Source organism: Corvus cornix, chromosome Z (assembly GCF_000738735.6).
Source record: "Corvus cornix cornix isolate S_Up_H32 chromosome Z, ASM73873v5, whole genome shotgun sequence".
Lineage (NCBI taxonomy): Eukaryota > Metazoa > Chordata > Aves > Passeriformes > Corvidae > Corvus > Corvus cornix.
In genome coordinates this window covers 12,016,094-12,035,900 of record NC_046357.1, presented here as the reverse complement: position 1 = coordinate 12,035,900, position 19,807 = coordinate 12,016,094, and the positions used below count along the sequence as shown (strand labels likewise).

General features: G+C 36.0%; 1 protein-coding gene across 2 annotated transcripts in view; it reads left to right on the top strand.

The window, feature by feature from the left end:
* Nucleotides 1-19,807, top strand: part of WDR70 (WD repeat domain 70) — a 129,468-nt gene that overhangs the window by 65,043 nt on the left and 44,618 nt on the right. For both annotated transcript variants that reach the window (XM_010395184.1, XM_039566679.1), the window contains one exon: nucleotides 8,680-8,854. In XM_010395184.1, coding sequence (XP_010393486.1) covers nucleotides 8,680-8,854 — 175 coding nt within the window. The remainder of the gene's footprint in view (nucleotides 1-8,679; nucleotides 8,855-19,807) is intronic.

Sequence of the window (19,807 nt, the reverse complement as noted above, 5' to 3'; positions counted from 1 at the left end):
GAAGTCAGGCACGATGACGTGTTCAGCTTTTGCCTGTACATTGGCCTTTGGAAGGGAGGCAAACAGACTGAATTCATGGGTTAGACTTGAGAAAAAATTATTCAAGGAAGAACCCATCACAACAACATAGACTTGAACACCTAAGTGAATTATTTTTTATTAATCTATCAGCCCTGCAGCATTTGTTTTCAATACCATATATGCCTTTAATTTGGAGACCATTTTCTTAGGCTGAAGAGACCTTTTTCTGTATCACTCTTTTGGGAATTTAAACAGTCCTCTGGAGCATGTTTGTGTGTTGGTTTTTACATTGTGTGTTTTTTTTTGTTTGGTGGTCTTTTTGGGGTTTTCATTGTTTGTTTTTTAATGCCTCAGTGATTTAACTCCAATTTGTCTTCTACAGAATTTGAATGTATTTAAGTGCAGTCTCCTTCTCAGTAATATGTCCTCTCAATAACATAAATTCCCTTTTATGTATTTTATTCTTGTATATTGGTTCTTGAAGCTGTTGGATTGATTTGGTGAGACAGAGGGGGGATGTTTGTCCCACTCCCACCTCATCCCCCAACAATCACCCTGTCTTCAAAATGTAATCAATGTTTTTAGATTTCTTCTATTTTTCTGTAATCTAAGCGGTACTGAATGTGTCATGTATGTTGAATGTTAATCCTCCTTCCTTAGAAGTGAGGATTCTTACTGGTATTGCATGCCTGTGTGTCCTCAACTGCTGCTTTCTGTCCACTGGTTACCTTAGTTATTTTTTTTAGGTTTACACAATTGGTCTACTTTTCACTTCTGTATTCCTTCTCAGCCTTTTTTTCTACTTGTGTGTTTTTTCCCATAATAGCTCTTTTTATATTCTGAGGTTGTTAAGTTTCTCCCACAAAACTTTTTATTTGTGTTCAGAGTATTTGTTTTGATATGAGGAAAATTCTGCTGAGCATTAGTAACTGCATTGGAACTTACTAGTAACCTGTTAATGGAATAGACATGTAGTATTGTTGTTCTTTTGGTTTTTTTATTGAAAAATTTCCGTCATTTACTTTTCTTTTGATCTTGACCTTTCTGCACATGTTTTGTATATTAATACATTATATTGTCTTCCAAGGTAGCAATTACATTCAGAGCAAGTTGTTATCTTAGAGTTTTTAGAAAGAAAAAAATAAAAGTCTTGTGAAACTTTTAGGTCCCAGATGAAACTTACTGTTTTGAATTAAAGCATTCAGAATCTTTGAAGTTGAAGACTGGGTGCAGCAAAGTATTTTTCTGAATTTTGCTTTGTGAATTCAGTGGGAATTCAGTGGAAAATTCACAGTGAAGGTGGGAAGACAGTATAGAGCAGAATATTGGAATTTCTTTTATGACCCATTCTGAAATATTTCAGTTTGTGTGCTTGTGCTCTTTTTTGGGCTTTGACTTAACAGCTGTTGTTGATAATTGATAAATGTAAACATTTAAAATGTAGAATTTGATTTTTACTATGTACTGTTTTGTCATTCCTTCTCTGCCAATATGATATGCAAAATATGTCTGCTATAACCTTTGAGGATGACTGAATTTTGGAGTTGGTCATTTTGATGAACTGATCTGTAGATACTTTGAGGGAATCTTCAGGTTTTGAAAGAAGTACTTAAAAAAAAAAATCTGTACAAAATTCCAAAGGATGTATTTTCTATCACTTTGGAGAGCTATATCGAAGGGAACAGCTGAAATAGATATGCAATCCATATGCAAATATTTTATGTACAGGATCTGATGATTAAAAAATGTATAAGACTTATGTTATTTGCTTGCTTGTTTCTAGGAAATTTGTTCCTGCTCTTAAGTTTCTTACCTTCTTGAAGAGTGCCTTTTTGTATTGCTAGCCTGACCCAGTGGTTTAATCTGGGAAAAAGCAAAAATTACTCAGTCCAGAAAGCTTGTGAGCTTTGATTTCATTAAAAACAGACTCTTTATGCCGTAAGTAAAAGGTTCTGTTGATAGGTGTTCTACTGTGTCTTTAGAGTAAAATCTCTGAAGGGTCATACAGATGTATTGGTGGGTAACCCTTTGTGTCTGAATGCATCTTTTGGCCAGTTCCTCAGTCAGAGGTGATTGTATGTCATAACTCACTAGGATTTGCTGCTGCTGTTTTCCTCCCATGAACATGCTGCACAGCTGACTTGAGGGCAGTCGTGCCAAATCTGGCATGACGTGATAACTTACATTCTGTTCCTTGCTTTTATCTTACTCAATCTGTCTCTTTCTGTCTCTGTTCTTCTCCTTTACCTGCATTAGTTCTGGTTTCTTAGCCAAACCGATATTCTTCCAGTTCTTCTCTGTCTTCTCTTCTAAGTTAGTTTTCCTCAAATGTTGCATATATTGGCCAGCAGCAGGATTTTTGCTTAGTAATTCAGAACACCTACTCTCCATGCTCTCTCAAATGCTTATGTGTCACTTTAATTTTGAGTTGGTTGCTTTTTAGTTCATTCACACTGGAGAATGGGAGCAGTTCCCATTCATTGTTATTAGGTTTTAATCTGCTCCCCCCCCAGTAATTAAGATTCAGCTGCACTTTTGCATACAAATTATGTACTTCATACTTTTGTACTTTGTACATACAAATGATGGTAATTTCTCCTGTCAAAAAAAGGCTACCAGTTTAATTTGAAAATATGGAAAGATACGGTTTCATAGTTGCTTAGCTCATTTGCTGTATACCACATACCTTTTTTTTTTACTCTATTAAATGTTTCTCTTTGTTTTTTACATCTAGGGTTTATTTAAGTAACAGAAAAGTAGAATTGTTATAAATTCCTAAGTTCTGTCCATATTTTTGGCAGTTCCTTCTGTAGTTACGATTTTACATATGTTAGATGTGACTTTTCTTGTATTCTAGTTCAAATTATTTTAATTCTGTTCAAATGCTGGAAGTAGGTAGCTTATTTAGAAGTTTTTCTGCCAAGCAAGTATGGAAATTTTCTCTGGATTTCTCCATCTGTTTCTGTGTACAATTTTTTTTCATTGTCCGGCAGGTGACTCAACCTTCATTGGGTCCTGTGTGCTCAACGAAAGGAAGTAACTTACTTCTGCTGAAAGAGGGCAAAAAGAACATAATAATGAAAGTTTTCTTGCTGACATAATGCTGCACCATATGCATGAAGTGCATCTTAACAGAACTTTGCAGCTATTTCTTAACTAATCTCTTTACATATTCTGCTTTAGGCAATTTTTCGTCGTATTAATAAGTACCTTAATTTCATTCCCATGTATCTATGGTTGTTTTATGTGATAAAAGAGATTTAAAAAAACCCTTACTGTAAGATTAGTTGCTTTTTTGTTTATAAAGAGTCTTAATCTAACACTTCGAAAAAGTGTCTTCTATCGCTGATGTCTTGGTGTCTTGTACTGGGATGATCAATTCCATTTCCACAGTATTTGCGTGATGATTTTGAAGTATGTTACAGCTTTGCAACCTTGTATTACACAGGAAGGCACTATAATACATTGCAAAGGTGAGCACTATAATGTGATTACTAGATTCAGCATTAAGCCTGATCTGTACTTTTAACAATAATGTACTCTTTGCTTCTTTTGTATTTCAAGTGATAAAGAGTAGCCTTAATTATTCAAAGTAGACTTAACATATTAAATGCTAATAACATTCAGCATTGTGCAATAGAGTTTACTAGTCCAGTAGAAACAGAGGAGGTGGGACAGACAAAAAAGCTTAGTGGAATTTGGCAGGTCACGCTTTTGAAGTTTGAATTGGTTCACTTCTTGAATTTCAACAGATTGTATTAGGGCAGTGTCTAGCTGACTCATGACAGAGAAATTTTCTGTCCTTGCAGTCTGGGAAATGCAGCTACATAATGATAATAGTTTGTGTAATGCAGCAGCATTTTGCCAATAATGAATTTTATTAGAAATTTTACATTAGTAATAACATCATAAGGACGAGAGAAAAAAACATTTTTGGGGAAAAAACCTGCCAAAACCTCCCCTTGAACCCCAGTAATTAAATTAGTTGTTTATTATATGTCACTTAACTTCTCAGTGGTCACGAAAATATCCACATTACCTTTCCAAAAGAACATTCTCCTCCTTTTCTAAGTTGCTTTGAATTGCTCTTGGCAAATATAAGAACTTTACAAAATCAGTTTTGCAAAATCTGTTTTGCAGATGTGGAATCCATAATTTAAAAAGTTAAATTTAAACGTATATGTGAAGCCTTTTTCATGGATATTTTAATTGAAAAAGAGTTTTATGAAAGAGAAATAAAAAATGTTGATATGACTGTGCATATCATTCAATGTATTAAAACTTGTTGTAATGAACAAACAACAGTGTATGTTAGAGATATAGTTTAAAAAAAATCCCTACATATACTTTTTACTACAGAACAAACTTTCATATAACATAATTTGTTTTCAGGTGGAAAAAAAGACCCATTCAGGAAACATTTTTCTTTTGTTTTTACTGGAGTTCAAAAATACCTTAGTCTGCCTATCAACAGATAAATATTACTATTATACTCCTACTAAATGGTGCAACATGGAGCATAAAACAGTGTTATTGTTTCATCTCCCACTTTTTAAAGTTGGAGGATATGCTCTTAGTAAGAGAGTTTTTTTGAACAAAATGAATGTCCTGGAAATTATCTGATGGATGCAGGGATAAATTTTTTTACTCATTTCAACACAAACAGCGGACTGAACTCAGAGAACTTAGGAAGTGAAAATACAACTTCCGTAATGCAATCGCATTTATTTTTTCATTATGTCTGAGGAACAGGAAATCATTAGATGGTAAAAAATATTCCAGAAAAAAAACCCTGGAGTGATAATTACATAATGTTCCCTGAGTTGACTGTTTTATGGTATGCTGATTGAGGGTCAGTAGCAAAAGTGGAGAGAATATATGGAAGCACTCTTAGAGTATTTTTGCTATATTGCCAATTTAAAGACAATATTACCTGAAGGTAAATTATTTGGGTTTCTATGCTTCTTTTTTTTTTTTATCTCCTTTCTTTCTGGCTAGAATGGGAGGACTTAAATATTAGTTACAGCATCACAGAACCTTTGGGGTTGGAAGAGACTTCAGCGGTCACCTAATTCCAATCTCGCGCCTCCTCCCACCAAGGTCAGAGATGCCACCCACTAGACCAGGTTGCTCAGATCCTTATCCAACCAGATCTTGAACATTTCCAGGGAGGTGACATCCACAACTTCTCTGAGCAACCTGTACCAGAGCCTCACACCATCACAGTAAAGGATTTATTTTAATATTGATCCTAAATCTCTCCTCCTTTAGTTAAAACTGTTCCCCCTTTTCCTATCACTATCTGCTCGTATAAAAATCACTTTCCATCTTTTTTTACAAGCCCCTTTTTAGTACTTGAAGTTACTTTTGTTCTCCCCAGAGCTTCCTCTTTTCCTGTCTGAGCAAACCCAACTCTCTCAGCCTGTCCTCATAGGGATGTGCTGCAGCCTTCTGATCAGCTTAAATGTCTCCTCTGGACTCACCCCAGCAGGTGCCTGTCCTTCCTGTGCTGGGACCCCAGAGCTGGATGCAGTGCTCCAGGTGGGTCTCACCAGGGCAGAGCAGAGGGGCAGAATCCCCTCCCTCCCCTGCTGCCCACGGGGCTCTGGATGCAGCCCAGGACACGTTTGGCTCTCTGGGCTGTGAGTGCCATGGCTGGGGCATGTCCAGCCACAGAATCAATTAGGTTGGAAAAGGCCACTGGGATTGATTCCAGCCTCTGACCCAACACCGCCATGGTCAACCAGACCATGGCACTCAGTGCCGTGTCAAGTCTCATTAAACACCTCCAGGGACGGTGACTCCACCACCTCCCTGGGCAGCCCATTTCAGTGTCTAATCACTCTTCCTGTGAAGAAGTTCTCCCCAATGTCCAGCCTAAACCTCGTCTCATTCCAGTGAAGGTATCTCCCCGAGGTCCTTCAGTGATCCCTGCTTCTAGTCTATCACTGCTCTGAAGGAAAATGTAAAACATACATCGTTTACAAATGACTCCTGATGTTTTAGTTTGTGGTGATTCAGTCAGAAACCATGCTAAGCTGAAATTTTGCACATGGTATGTGTTTGCAATATGATGTCCATTTTAAAATAAGAATAGGAAATATTTCCATAAAGGAAAAAATACTTGTAAGATCTTATGTGAAAGAAGACATTAAAGAGCTCAGTCTTAGCTCAAGAATTAAGGGGTCTCTGGGAATGATTGACAAATTTGTAGCTAATACATAGATTTCATACAAAGTATTTACTTTAGTAGAAGTTTTTTTTTTCATTAGATGCAGTAGCAGCAAGGCAACAGCAAACACATGCTCAGTGTGGGGACATTAAGAAAACACTGAGGGAATGCTAAATATATACTGTAGGCTATGTGGGCATTTTTACAGGGCATGTAACTCATATGTGTGGGAATATGGCCAACTGTCTGCAGTGGAAGCAGCAGTTCAGAGAACTTTGATTTTTCAGCTGACCTGCTGATATTACAGCTGATTTAGGGCTCATACTACTTTTAATGTGTGTTATAAGGAATAAAAGTATACAAGTGCTTGTTCTTCCTTTACAGTAGATAGGTAAATGATAAAAAGGTTTGAACATGCTCTTAGTATAGCCAGTTTTTGAGGTTTTGACAGGACAATGAGCCCTAAAAAGAGGAAACTGAAGACTTTTAAAAAGTCATTCCATGCCAGCAGAAATAAAGAATTAGGATGGTAAAGGATTCTCAAGAGATTGTTTCTGGAATTACATCTGAGATGCTTGTGAGACATCTGGAGTGAAAGGGGAAGGCAGGCTCCGAAGTTCCCTGCACATAACTGTGTTACCAGATGCACCACCTGAGAAGGGGTGTGCCAAGGCAGTCCTTGGGAACTTGGACTATAAGAGAGGACAGAGCTTTTCAGTAGGAGATGGTCATCACTGAAGGAAGAAGAGAAGCTGAAGGTACAGGATATTCAAATGAGATTTTGGAGGGATTGAGTATTATGAGGGAAGGGAAATGGCAAAAGATACAAGTTTTGAGCAAGTATCATGGTGGGAGAAAGTATGAATGAAAGGCAATAGACTGAGATGATTATTGACAACACAAGGAGGCGAAAAAGGGAGTCTCGGAATCATATGACGGTTGAGGATGAAAGCAATTTCTGAAGATCCTCTAATCAACCTAATTATCATTGTAATATAGTGCTTCATTTAAAATAAAAATAATAATTAAAACCACCAAACAACAAACACACCAAAACCTCAAACCCAAACAGTCATCAGAATGCTTGAATGTCTTACGCTAGAGCTCCACATAGAGCCATGAAGTGGTGCCTTACGCATAGGAGATTTGAAGACTTTTAAAAATGAAACTAACCTTGACTTTATTATGGACAGCTGGAGATTAATTCTATTTATTCATTCTAACTTACAGTTACTGATTTCTCATTACTGTCATTAAATGTGCAATTAAATGTAACCTCTCTTCAGGTAATTCCGGCTAATTTTCTAGTCTATTTTATTCTAGAATTATTTTTATGTCAGTTCTTTGGCCTGTGTGGTCTTGTAGCTCTGATGGAAGTTCCTAATGTTATGCCATGGTATCTTGTCTCATTCTGGAGAAATGGCAGCCTCTGTTAAAGCTGTATTTGCTTTTCTAGACACCAGTGAATTATGTGCTGTTGGATCATAGGCAATGTTTGTATAGTCTAAACAAATGGGGTTGTCTTGAGAACCTTGAGATTTTTTCTTTCTAAATAAATGATCTTCCTTCCTTTGCCAAATTCTGAAACTCTTCTCTGCATTAGATGCCAGAAGAGTTTTGAATTTTTTTCTGGAAAGACCTCAACATATTAAATGGACAGAAAACATTTGTATCTAAGACAGTTTAAAGGGTCCACCTGTATCTAGTGTTTTAGTTCTCTCTCATTTGGATGTTTTTCCGTATCTAAGGAACACTGAAGATCCAGGCAGATACTCCTTTTTTCCATTAAAAGAAGAAAGGATGTATTTGTTTTTGCTAATAATGTGGGAAAAACTCAACTTGAAGAAAACAATATTACATAAATGAGTCTTTCTAAAGTATTTGAAGAACATTTTTATAGTAGAACTCTAAGACCTTCAGGATTAGTGGAAGAGAACTACAATAATATTACAATTAATGTTTAAAATGTCTTTTAAAAATAAAGTCTGAAGAATAACCAGCCAGTTAAAAGCAGAATATTCAGGTGTAATTATGTCAGAATCATTAAGAAATCTGTTTAAGTTACGAGTTTGCATAAGCATTCATGCCTGTTTTCTGAAGTATTCATTCTTTGTAGAGGACTGAATACTTTCATCTTCTTGATTTCCAGTGGCAGTGGAGATTATATGGTACCTGTGTAATAATCTTTCGTTACCTTTCCAATTCTAAGTAATTTATGTATTTACATGAGAGGTTTGGGAAAAACTGGTTTGGTTTGGGTTTTGTTTGTTTGTTTTAATTTTTTTTTTAAACTTGAGATGCATTTTAGTGTACATGATGTTTCTTACTTGGAAAGTTGTTCTCATATCTTAAACCATTACAACTGAATTTGAACAGTATTGTATGCCATCTGTGCTGGAAAAGGGGTTTGGTTTTACCACAAGAAGAATTATTTTATATGTATTAATGTTATCTTAAACAGCTGTTTATATAAACTTTTTTTTCAGAACTGTGAGGACTTGGGATGTTAACAATGAAAAAAAGCACAAAAGTGTATTTAAGCCACGATCAGTTCAAGGTAAACGGGTGATTCCTACAACTTGCACATACAGCAGAGATGGGAAACTTATTGCAGCTGGCTGTCAAGATGGTTCTATCCAGATCTGGGATAGGAATATGAGTGTAAGTCCAGTATTTGATAACAATATGTACTTCTAATATTTCGAGTGTGAATGTTGAAGCAGATAAAATCAGTTTTGGTACTTTTATTACTCCCTCCCATTCCCTTCCCTCCCCTCCCCTCCCCATCCAGAAAACCACGTAACTCATAGGTATAACTTAATATTTCTTCTGCCTTTCCATAACTAATCATTCAGTGTGCTGCCACTAAGTTCAAAATGCTGGGAAAACTCTTTGCAGTCAGCTTAAAAAAAAAAAAAAAAAAAAATTACCACAGATCTGTATCTAGATTATTACTCATTTAAGATGCAATGTTTGTGAGAAAGCTGTAATTCTTGTTGGTTGTTACATAATTTATTTGAGATATTGTATGTATTAAGGAGTAACTCTTAAAACTTGATACTGAAATCGGTCATTAATCCATACAATAGCTAGAGAAGAATAGCTTCTAAGTGGGTAATGGTAAGGCCAATGCTGCTCATGAAATGGCAAATGTTGTCATATTGTCTAATGTGTAATAATTAACACTGAGGCAAATTTGTACTATTTATGTAAATGCATTGTGAATATGCAAGAATCAGAATGGAAACTATTTCAAATTTTTGAAAATTAGGAAATACTTCTGTTCATATTGAACCAAGCAATCAATTTCCAGTGTGTTATGACTTGAACTGACAAGTACAATTCTTGCTACTATATAGTTTGAAGCTTAGAGCATTCAGTGCTCACTGATGCTTTGTGTAGTACAGCTTACAAACAGTCCAGTTCCAAGAGTTTAATTTTGCAATGTCAAGTGCAAATTCACCAGGCTAAGCTTTACTGCTTTAAAAAATAATCATTCTAGTAAATCATCCATATCCTCTCTTTATGCCCATCTTATGCAAAGAAGTGGAAGTCCCTTTCACTTCAGTGGGATAAGTACCAATGGCATGCATTGGAGGAGAATATGGAAATAGGGTCAATTTTTTTTAAAGCCAAAGTGAGAATACAGAGGAAGTGAGGGAAGAAGAGCAGGATCATGAAACTGATGTCATAAATCTCTGAAAGCTGTACAATTCCAGTAGGATGGCTGTGTGGAAGTAAAACTGAACTAGTACAGGTTACATGAGTCTGTTCAACTTCATATTTCAAAATATTTGATTTTAAAAAGGAAAACAGACAATCTAGGGAGCTTTTTATAAAGATTTAAAATGTTTGATTGCTGGAGGCAGGAGGAAATGTATAGATTTAAAAGGAAAAGAAAGCCTGTGCATCATACTCAAAGTACAGCCTGTATTTTGGGATTGTCATCTATTTTTATTTCTGTTTTTATTTCCACTATAAACCCAGTAAAACTTCCTAATGGCATGAAGCTTGAGAATTCATCCTAAGTGTAAACTTCTTCTAACAGAATAATAAATTTTTCAGAGACTGGCTTTCATCACCTGTGTATGTTGTTTATTTTAACATATACAGTATTGAAATATTAAGCTTTCTGGTGTAGTTTTAACAATAGTGCTCTTGGTAGTCTGCTTTTTCATGTGCTTTTCCTTTTGAACTTTTCTGTGTCTGCAAGATGACATATTGCAATGCTGATTGAGTGCAGTTTAAGGTGATGATGAGTAATTTAAAGATATATCCTGTGCATCTTGTGCAATTTCCAATGGGTGACCCCTGCATAACAAGGCAAGATTAAAGTGATTTTCTAGTGGAAATTAAGTTGGTGGTGTTCTAGTGGAAATTAAGTTGGGTTTGTATTTTTAATGTCTATAGAATTTTTGTCTTTGCCTTTGTTGGTTTCATTAAGAAGTGTGCAAGGTTTTTAGGTAAAGGAGCAGGTAAATTGGATTTTTAGTGGTATTCTTACCTAAAACTGCTGGTGTCCTCTGGAGATCCCTGTGTATAGTTAAAATCAAGTGTTTCAAAAGGCATTTTGATTAAACAATTAGACAAAGCCTTCATCTTGTATTTGGGGGTGGGGAAGGGAGAAGAAAAAATTTTTCAAATGGAACATGTGTTCAACATAATAGTTTAAAAGAAGAGGATGAGACTGGCTCCTGCAGTGGAATGATGAAAGCCCTTACTGGCCTGACAGGATACAGAGATGCTTGCAAGATTAAGAAGAAAATGATAAGCTACTACAAATTGGTGCAGCTCTAGGGGTACAAGTTGTGTGTGATGTAGGAAAATGGGTAAAGCTGTGGAGGATAGAGGTGTGAGGGTTAAGCTTCTTGGAGAAATATATAGTAGAAATATTAACTTGTGATTTTTGAACAGAAAGCTGTTAATTCCCATCCAGCAAATACCAGTTGGTTCTGTTAAAACAAACGTAGAGCTGTATGTGTACAGATTTTGCTGTGCTACAGTACAACTAGCTTTCAAGTCAAAATTGAGACAGCATTTGCATTTTTCTTGACAAGGCTCTATTTAGTCAGTAACAAAAGTCACTAGTGTTTGAAAGCAGAAAATAATTGCCATATTTTCTTACACTTGATCAGTCTGGAATGATTCTGGCATCATTATTTATGCTGTGTGCTTGGTCCATACGCAGCAGGAAGGAAAGATTCAGGAAGTTGTTTAAAACTGTCTGTGGCTTACCTGACGGTACTGTCATGACAGGGGTGACCCAATAAAGGCATGTCGTGACTGTCTGAATTTGATTTTTCCTTTATGCAAGAATATAAATGACATTTCAGCCCTGATCTTGAGTGGTCAAACCACTGCTCCTGCATTTGACAGTAACAGTACAAACGAAATCCGTGAAGATGTTCCATCCAGATATTATGGCTCTCACTAGATACATATCCATAGTGCCTGTTATTCTGGTCATCTGTGAGAGTTTTTAGATGCATTTATTTTTGACTTAACTACAGCCTATTGTCAAACACAGAGCCTTCTAGAGGGGGTTGTTTCTGTTTGCTTCAGTGAAAATGTAAAGTCTCTGCTTTCCCAGAGAAAAAGGCTCGTCAACACAGCATAGAATCCCAGAGTGGGTCAGGCTGGAGGAGCCCACAGTGGGTCATCTGGTCCAACCTCCCTGCTCAAGCAGGGCCATCCCAGAGCGCACGGCGCAGGATTGTGTCCAGATCATTCTTGGGTATCTCCAGTTAGGGAGACTCCTCAGCCTCTCCAGGCAATCTTTTCAGTGTTTGGTCACTGCACAGTAAAGAAGTTCTTCATCATGTCCAGGTGGAACTTCCTGTGCATCAGTTCCTGCCCATTGTCTTGTGTCCTATTAAAGTATGAGGCAGCAGTTCCAAGGGCAGAAGTGAATACCCAAGTAGGAAAGAGGGTCTCTGGGCCCTTTCCAAGAGCAAAAAAGCAGGCAGTGGGGCAGTGTTGGTGGGAAGCCATCACTGTACCACTTTGCAAGACAGAAGCTACCTAAAAAGCCCCCACCTTTGTCCTTTGTCACTGTAGTCACAGTTTCTGATTGCTGGTATAGGTTTATTATTCTCTGCTTCACATGTTACTTGTTACACCTGTCTAGAGGAATCCTACCATTGTGTCAATCAAAGGGCAAAGAAATTAAAAATGAACCCGTTGTGCAGTGGCATCCCCATCACCCCAGACACATCACTAGTGTTGTGCACTCCTCCACAGTGTAGAACTTGGTCTAGAATGGTGTAATTAAATAATGTTTGATTTTTCATTTAGAGAAAGACAAGATCTTCTCTGTGTCATATTTTATCCATCCTGCTGAAGTCAAAGTAGCTGTTTGTTGCAACTTATCTTCATCAGTTAGCTTTTTTTTTCTAAACCACTTTTGAACTATCTCAGTATCAGCTTTTTTTTTTTAATTATGTTGCTGTGCCTAGGGAGTGATCCGTTCACTCCTTTAGTTCTGACTAGTAATGAACACCATGAATGTTTCATTCAGTTTTTTACTTCCACTCTTTTTTGGTGTGATTCCAAATCTCCCAGCTGTATGCAGTGAGAGTAAAAACACTTTCGGAACTTTTGGAGGAAGATTTTTTTCTTAATTCATGACACTGACATTGGTAACTTGCTAATGCTGAAGTTAGCCAAATGTATTCCGGCTCTGCTTTCCCTTTTTCCAAACTTCCTCAGCAGGATCATGATCCATTATAATCACCTGCCTCAGAGGATTTTTTTGTTTTGTCATAAATCCGTGTTATTTTCTCACATATGTTATTTTGTCAGTGCATGTTTTTTCTTTAAGGTTCATGTACATGTGCATTTACAGTGCACATTAGCAGAGTGATCTGTCAGTGTATTTGAAATATTATGAACACTGTCAACTTGGCTTAAAATAACAGCTTCAAAGGACATAAAAAATAACTTCCTTCAAACTTTGAATGAATAGTAGAAGCAACAGTGTGAAATAGTCAATCATAACACAGCACATTAAAACACTCAATTTAAATGTTCTGAGACATGGAGAAAAATGTCTGGCAAGTACAGAGAGTTGAAGAGCAAAATAAGAAAGGACCTTCAACATTTTTGATTCACAGGGGAGTGCAGTAAAACCACTAGGTTTACCTACAGTTCAAATAAGTTCAAATTCCTCATCTTGTCTGTGCTTGCCCATTCAGGGCTTTTTGCAAGCCGATAGTAGTATGTATTTCTGAACAAACCGATCCATGGAGTCAGTCTTTAGTATCAAGAATGCAGAGTGTCTTGCCATCAGTAAACCTTTGTGTGCCTGGTTTTCCCGTCCAGGAATTGGAGCATCTCATTCAGAGAGATAGGGAAAGACTGAAGTAATTTTTGAAGTGTACTGTGAGTTAAAATTGCTTGAAATCTCTTGAATGAACAGAAAAGCTACCTTCATTTTCCACAATAAGCAGGAAAGGATTGAGATGTTTTTCATTAGTTACAAATGGGCTTTTTTTGGGGAAAAAAAGCTAGACTTCTTAGTTAGCCTTTCTTAATCTTTCAAACCACCTGGTGAGGCTACCTGTTACGTGATTTTTTTTTCCCCCAACTTTTCCTGGGTGCATTCAGCACAGGACTGCATAAACAACTTCTCTGTGTATGGCAGGCTGAATCATGTTTCATAGTTTCACACATCACATATTTTATGGTGTATCATTGCAGCTGTGATACAAAAGCATTAGTAAGGATGTTAGGAAGGTGGAGTTTCTAAGAAGTGGTCATGTCTTTTAAATGCCTTTGAGAAAACATCTTGTACACCCAAAATCTTGTCTGTATTTTTTTTCTAGCTATATTAAATTTGGTTATAAACTTTGAGTAGTTTTTATAAGCTTTTACCTATCTACTGGCTGCACTATAAGTAGTAAAGAATTAGTTTCGACAAATACCTCTGTAACAGGTTTGTCTTTTACATCTGTAATAGGTTTATCTTTTTATCTAGTGCAAATCTGAACATGAAAGATATAATGTTTTCTGATTTTCAGCATAATTCTCACTAAGCAAATGGATTCAGTGCTCATGGAAATATTTTTATAGGAAGAGATTAACCTCCATTTCTTTACTTTCTTGTTTCACAGAAGACTTAGCCATAGGTTTAACTCCACTCTTCAGCTCAAAAGTGAGCGTTTGCTACAGTACTGCTGAATTACTGCTTTGCTAGCATTTCCTTTTTTCCTGGTTTTAAAACTGTACTCTGATTTTAAATTGCTGGAATAATTTATGTGTTGTGATCAGTTTAAATTACTAAGCTAAAGCTCAAAGTGATTTTGCAGAACTTAAAATTCACAATAATACTGAAATGCAACACTGTAATAATGTACTACCCACATGAATATCTCCAAAAGTGGTGTGATGAAATGGTAATCCCAATAACCTCTTTTCCACACACCCTTAAGCCACCCTATCCTCAAAATATAAGGGGAAGAAAAGTGAGATGTCACAGTATGCACTGAAATTAAACAGATCTAAGCTCTGTACATTTTAATTACAAATAGTCATGTTAAAAGTATTTTCCAAATAATTGCATGATTTATAGATGTAAGATAAATACATTTCTATATTTAGTAATTGTTTGCTTTGAAAGGGTTTCTGTAAGCTTTAGTTTCGTGGTGTGCTGTTGGAAGTTTTAAGGTAGAGTTTTTAGGTGAAAAGTTTAAAAATTTTACAAGTACAGAAGTCATTTTGAAAAAATACTGTACAACTAAGGACACAGATTTTGATGATGAAAAATTATTATGTGAGGTACTTTTTTTTTTTTTTTTTTTTTTTTTTAATGGGAATCCCAAGTCCAGATCTTATTTGGAAATTTTTTTTTTCAAACTTTATTTTGCTGTTCATGATGGATTTTACAGCTGATGCTGCCAAGACAGAGTAATGAAAACTAGTAGTAAGATCTGAGACTTGCCGTAAATATTTTCTCCATTAATTGGAAGGTCCTTTGAGGGGATATATACCCATGTGTTAGGACGATGAGGTTGCTGGATCTTTGCACAGTTACAGGATGCATTTTGCATATGCTGACATGCAAAAACCATGGCTCTCAGTAATTAATTCCTGAAATGTCTTATGTCTATCCACTAGAGAACTTTACTAATGTACATATGCCTTTTTAGATGTGGTTTCTACCAGTTCGTTGTGTGTGTCTTTGGTATCTTGTCTATGACAGCATTTCAGGATTATGCGTTTTTTCACACCAGCTAGATTTTATTTATAACTTTCTTTACTATGGATTATTCACTTGTCTATTTGGATGATTTTTTTATATATAGAATTTAATGTTTATATTGATACCTTTACAGCATTAAAAATATTCCAGTGAAATGTCAATATTTAATAGAAACAGTTTACAATGAATGTTCTTAAATTTGCTGAATATCACCACTATAGCTAAGCATCAGGCAAATCTTCCAATTTCCCCCAAGTATGTAACATGCTTCATGCTTTGAAGAGGGCAGTCTGGCTACATCTGGAAATTTCTTGTGTAAATACAAGATGAAGGATATCCAAATATACTATATTCCCCTTTCAAACTTAAGGTAAGTTTTCCATATCCATAATATTCCACCCTTTCATTCCATATGTATATGTGCCAGACCTCTGTTCCAGAAACTGGAAATCACACACAAGCTTGCCAGCAGCAAATATTAACAGATTCATATATTATTCCTTTTTGTATATGTCTGGTTTAGCCAGTACATCACTATCTGTACCCTGAAGCCAGCCACACTAAAGAATCTGACAATCATATGCTGAGATAAAATGTGCCCTGCTGTATTTCTAAGTGCATTTCTCTCTTATGTAATAAACAGTTTATAGTTAAGAACTATCTAAATGTTTGCACTATCTAATATAATGATGAAAGGCAATTCTAAATCTTGAAGTCTGTCACACCCCAATGAAAATAGCTTTAAGGATTTCACTTTGGATTCATGTATGGCTAAAGGAAAAAGGCTTATCCCACTAGGATTATATATCTCTCTTTGGTTTATTATTTGGAAAACTAAAAGTAGTAACTTACAGAAATAATTTAAAAATGACAATTTGAGAAGAGTAGGCATTATAGCAATGTGATTGGCTTTATTAATATTGTAGTGCTATTAATATTAATATAACATGAATAATGTTACAGAAATAGAAAGATGAAATAATGAAAAATAATGGAAAAAATAAAAGAGCCTTCTTGAGCTAGCTTTGTTATTTTAGAGGAAGTTTTACTTTTATGCAGAGACAAAAAGTGGAAAGTACAAGTACTACATTCTGATCTAACAAGAAGTGAGCTCCAGAGTGGTTTGACTTATCAGAGAAATGGCTTTTAGATACTGTAGTATATGCATTGTTCAAGCAAACTGAACACTTCAGTGGTCTGGAGTCTGATAGGGTTTGTAAATTATGAAAGAATGTTGTGCTTGATGTGTCTATTAGGCAGCTAGTTTTGTCTCCAAATGTATCTCAATCTGCTTCATAGTAGGTCACTATTTCTTGAAGCTTGTGAAGAGATGAACAGCAGGATTATGCTGTGAATTTCCTAAAAGCAGTGACAAGTGCATTTCTGTAAAACTCTTGGTCATTAAGTTTATTTTATTAGGGATGCCTGAAACTCCCATTCTTTAAAATACTTAACAAAGGAAAGCTGTTACAGCTTGAACAAGTGGATTAAAACCAAAAAATGTAGGAAATGGCTTCTGAGCCATGAAACATACAGGTTTGCAGAAGATAAGTTATAGCGAGGCATAGCTTTTGTGGCTTCTGAGCCATGAAACATACAGGTTTGCAGAAGATAAGTTATAGCGAGGCATAGCTTTTGTATGTAACATTAGGTTACATACTCTTGACTCTGGAAGTTTGATAAAAACCAACTTTTTCTATACAGAGAGAACGTTTGTTTCATGGTTACATCCATTAAGGGTGCACTTCTGTGAGGGTACAGTTTAAATAATTGGCCATAATACTCTAGAGACTGTCCTCAATTACTAAAGAACGTAAGTCTGGTTAATTTTAACTGAAAATATTTGAATGGCATTCCTAGAGAATTCATAATATGATTATAAGCCAAACAAGTTATTTTTGTGTCCATGATTATCAATGAGAAGGTAAACTGCACAGCTGAAACATATCTTGGCAGCAGGGCAGCAGGGACAGAACTAAACCAATCATATGAAATTAAAAGTATTTGTAATAATATTAGATTTTTTTATAAGACTCCTTCAGTGAGCAGGTTTCTTGCAACTCTTCGTATAAATCTCTTAATTAAGACCTGATTGAATACATGTGAAGCTTTCTTCATAAGTAAGCAAAACTTCTTCCAGTGCAAAATATTTTAAAATAAAGGGTTTTTTTTTTTATGATCTCCCTATTTCCTGAAGTTTGTTTTCAACAGATGTTAGTGCTAAACAGTTAGCAGAGAGGGTGGTGAAATAGGTGGAGCATTGTCCAGCTGTGCTTTATTTAATGTATGACTGCAGTGATACTACACAGACTGAAATGAGATACATCCGTGAAACAGCTGCTTTCCTTAAACCAAGTTCTAAATTTCTCATGAGATAGAAAACTAGACTTGGAGTTGGATATGACTACCTATGTCCTATGTGTTTCACACATTATTTGTAAATACATATACAATGTATTTGTAAATACATATACATATACATATACAAAGTCCAGAGACTTATAATGACATTCTAGTTCAATAGAATTCCTGGATGTGTATAATCATTTTAAGCAGTAATTTAAACAATGTATTCTTGGATATTTCAACATATGTAATTTTCATTTAGATTAAGCAGTATGTGGAGTTTTTAAAATATGCCTTTTTGGTTACTATTTCACTTTGCACTGTGTATATGTACCACTTCGAGATTTGGCTTGTGACTGTTTTGTGCTCAAAGCAGTCACCCATGAATTTACTAAATGTACTCAATTTTGTTTTATATTTAGTGCATTTTGTAGAGGTTGGGATAGGATGACCAAATTATAAAGTACTATGCTAATTCACATACAAAGAGAAAATTGCTGTAAAAACTCTATTTTGTTGTATGATCACAGACTCTGTGTTGTTTTTATGGCCACTAGGAGCTCCTGATGAATGTAGATGCTGTGATCAACGTGTTACCTGGTATGAAAATATGAATGGCACTGCATCGTAGCTCACTAGCCTACTTTTTGTCCTCACCATTATGCAGTTCTGTGGTCTCACTTGGAGAGCCCAAGATATTTAACCAAACTTCATCCTGTTGAGGCCATCAGAGTACACTGTGCAGGCCTTTATTAGATGCTGTTTCACCAGGGCTCACAAGAGCAGAACTAGGACAGGTAGTGCATCCCTGGCCTTGTGACAGGAGGACTGGCATATATTCAAGATTGCCTTGAAGAGCCTGAGTGATTTTTCAGAAGCAGGGACACCTGTTGCAGTAAGCAGAAAGCATTGCATTGCCAGCCATTGTTACCTTTCACAAATGTGAAAATGCCTGCTTGATTTCAATATTTGATGTGTTGAAGTGTGTTGCCAAACTGGGTAGGAGTTGGCAGAGGTGTAGGAATGTTTTCTGTATTCCAGACAGGTCACTATGGTTTCTTGGCTGTTGCATTGAGGCGGGAGGGCAAGGCAGGGCTGCAATAATGTGTGGTGCTGTCAGTCTGCACGTCTAAAACAAGCTTCAGTTTTGACTTCCTTCATAACCAAAGATGGCTATGTCAGAAAATGAATTCTTCAGTGTCAAGTTGGTAAGTAGTTTATACCAGCAAACAAAAACAAGGCGATGTGCAAACTCAGTTACTATTTGTCTTGCACCCTTTTTTTTTTTGGTCATTTTTTTACCTGATAGTTTACTGTATTTCCACATGTGTTTCAGAAAAAAGAGTGGTGGTTTTGTTGGGTTTGATTTTGGTTTTCTTCTATTTTGTGAGAAAAACACAGGTGTGCTTGCAGATTAAATGAATGGTCTGTAATTGCTGTTATGAAAAGACTGTGTATTTAATTCATTGGTGAAATACAGCTGTTAAAGAAGAAAAAATGAGGCAAGAGTGGACCCCTAAAAGTAAAAGAACCATTATCAAGGAAACGAGGGAAAACACAGCAATGTAATGATACTGACAGTGGGTTATTGGTTGGATTTATTACAGTATGTTTTACAATGTGTATCGGAAAGGAGATGACACATTGGGATGCATATAACAACATTTTTCTTATGATGAATGGTTAAAGGACGTAAGATCTTCCAGGGAAATTGAGAAGATATGGTATGCATGTAAGAAAATCAGGAACAGCTTTCATCATACTGAATTTGTATTTCCAGCTAAACATTCACAAAGTGATGTTGAGATGAACAAAGATGTTCAGCAGAGAGACAATGATATACCTTTATTTGGAAGACAGTTCAGTGGTGTGAAAATATTGGGAGTAATATGTGAATAAGGTGTTTAAAAATACACTGTAGAGTGAGAAGTTCAGTGACCAAGGGATTGAGTAGCAGTGAATAGCCAGAGAAATTGAAAGGTAATCATGTACCAGAGGAACTAGTGAAGAAGGGAGCCAACATGTAAATGGTGTGCAGGAGATACTGGACCTCATCAAACAATGAAGAA